This window comes from Tupaia chinensis, unplaced genomic scaffold (assembly GCF_000334495.1).
Source record: "Tupaia chinensis unplaced genomic scaffold, TupChi_1.0 Scaffold000636_1, whole genome shotgun sequence".
In the NCBI taxonomy this organism is placed as follows: Eukaryota; Metazoa; Chordata; class Mammalia; order Scandentia; family Tupaiidae; genus Tupaia; species Tupaia belangeri.
The window spans coordinates 986,437-987,743 of NW_006160157.1; the positions used below are offsets into that span (position 1 = coordinate 986,437).

The 1,307-nt window shown below is 57.5% G+C and overlaps 1 protein-coding gene across 2 annotated transcripts in view; it reads right to left on the bottom strand.

The window, feature by feature from the left end:
• The window catches only part of RUNX1T1 (RUNX1 partner transcriptional co-repressor 1), a 167,942-nt gene extending 166,641 nt beyond the window's left edge, over window positions 1-1,301 (bottom strand). The window contains exon 1 of one of the 2 annotated variants that reach the window (XM_027776169.1): window positions 1,214-1,301. In XM_027776169.1, the coding sequence (XP_027631970.1) occupies window positions 1,214-1,241 (28 nt within the window). In that variant the 5' untranslated portion in view covers window positions 1,242-1,301. The remainder of the gene's footprint in view (window positions 1-1,213) is intronic. The other variant, XM_027776168.1, reaches the window with a different exon arrangement.
• Window positions 1,302-1,307: the final 6 nt, after the last annotated feature.

A 1,307-nucleotide genomic window follows, 5' to 3' on the forward strand; every position in this document is an offset into this window, starting at 1 on the left:
GGGGGGGGGGGGGGGGGGGGCATGTGGCTATTTTTAGAAACATTCATGGTTCACATCCTACTTCCCGGAATCACAGTACTCAAACTTTCCAAGGGTTGACCAGCCTTACCAAAAAGGGGGGGAAAGTGTCCCAAAAATGGATTTAAGCGTTTTTTGCTAACCTAAAACTGTATTTGCTTAAGGCATTCTGGTCAGCGTCAGGTCCACCCCAGGAAAGGGGTTTGAGTGCGCCAACCAACCCCGTCCTTGTAGGTCCTTGTTGGTTCGGAAAGAGGGAGGTGAGCTGCAGGCGCGCGGGGCGCGTCTCCACTGGCCCGGGGGCTTCATCGGAAGGGTTTCTGGAAAGGGAAATGAATTCTCTGAGAACCGCTTGCCGTCGGAGCTACGGGGGGCGGAAGTTTACAGCACACAGGGTTCAGAAGAGGCGGGCGCCGAGTCGCGTCTGTGACGGGAACACCGGGAGGGTCAGGGCGGCGGGGCCCAGGGCGCCGCCAGAGTCCAGCAGAGGCGAGCTGCCATCGGCCCCCGAGTGCTCTGACTGAGACCGGCCCCGGGCGGGAGCCGCGGACAGGCGCTCAGGGCGCCACCGCCCGCCAGGTCATCCCCGGGCTCCCCACAGGAGTACCCTCAAACGCCGAGGAGTAACAGGGAAAGTTCGCAGACGGGCGCACAATGCCTGGGTGCCGCTAAGAGGACCCCTCCATGGTCTCGATCGGATCCCAAAGTTAAGATTCAGCCTTTCCGAGGGCTACGTTGTCCACCATTAAAACATGTCTTTCGCTTCCAGTTTAAAAACTGGATGCGGGTTTTAGGGCCACCTGCCAAACCACCGTGGGCACCTTGACCAGTTGTTTTGTCGGAGGGGAAATAACAATAACAAAAACTCGACATCTGCCTGCTCACATACTGCAATCACGGGGAAGAAAGAACATTTATTTCAAGACAGTGCGGGGAACCCAACAGTAAAAACTGCGCCGTTGGCTGACCCGCAAAGTTCAGTGTCATTGCTGACTGAAGTCACCCGCGATGCTTCTTTTTGCCCTGGTGCGTAGTCCTATCCTAGTGGAGCGACAAGTATAGCCTGGAGCCTCTCAGTCGAATAATCCAAACGAAGATGACGGTTACCAGAATAGTCATTAATAGTAAAAGCCAGGGACCCGTCCCCGCAGCCCATCCGCCCGATCGCCGGCCCAGACCTCCCGCGGGCACTTACACTGCACAGGGCCGGAGAGTCCCACCATCCGCTACCGGGTCCGAGCTGCAAATAAAACTTCCCGTCCTCTCGATCGGCCAGCGGAGCAAAGGGG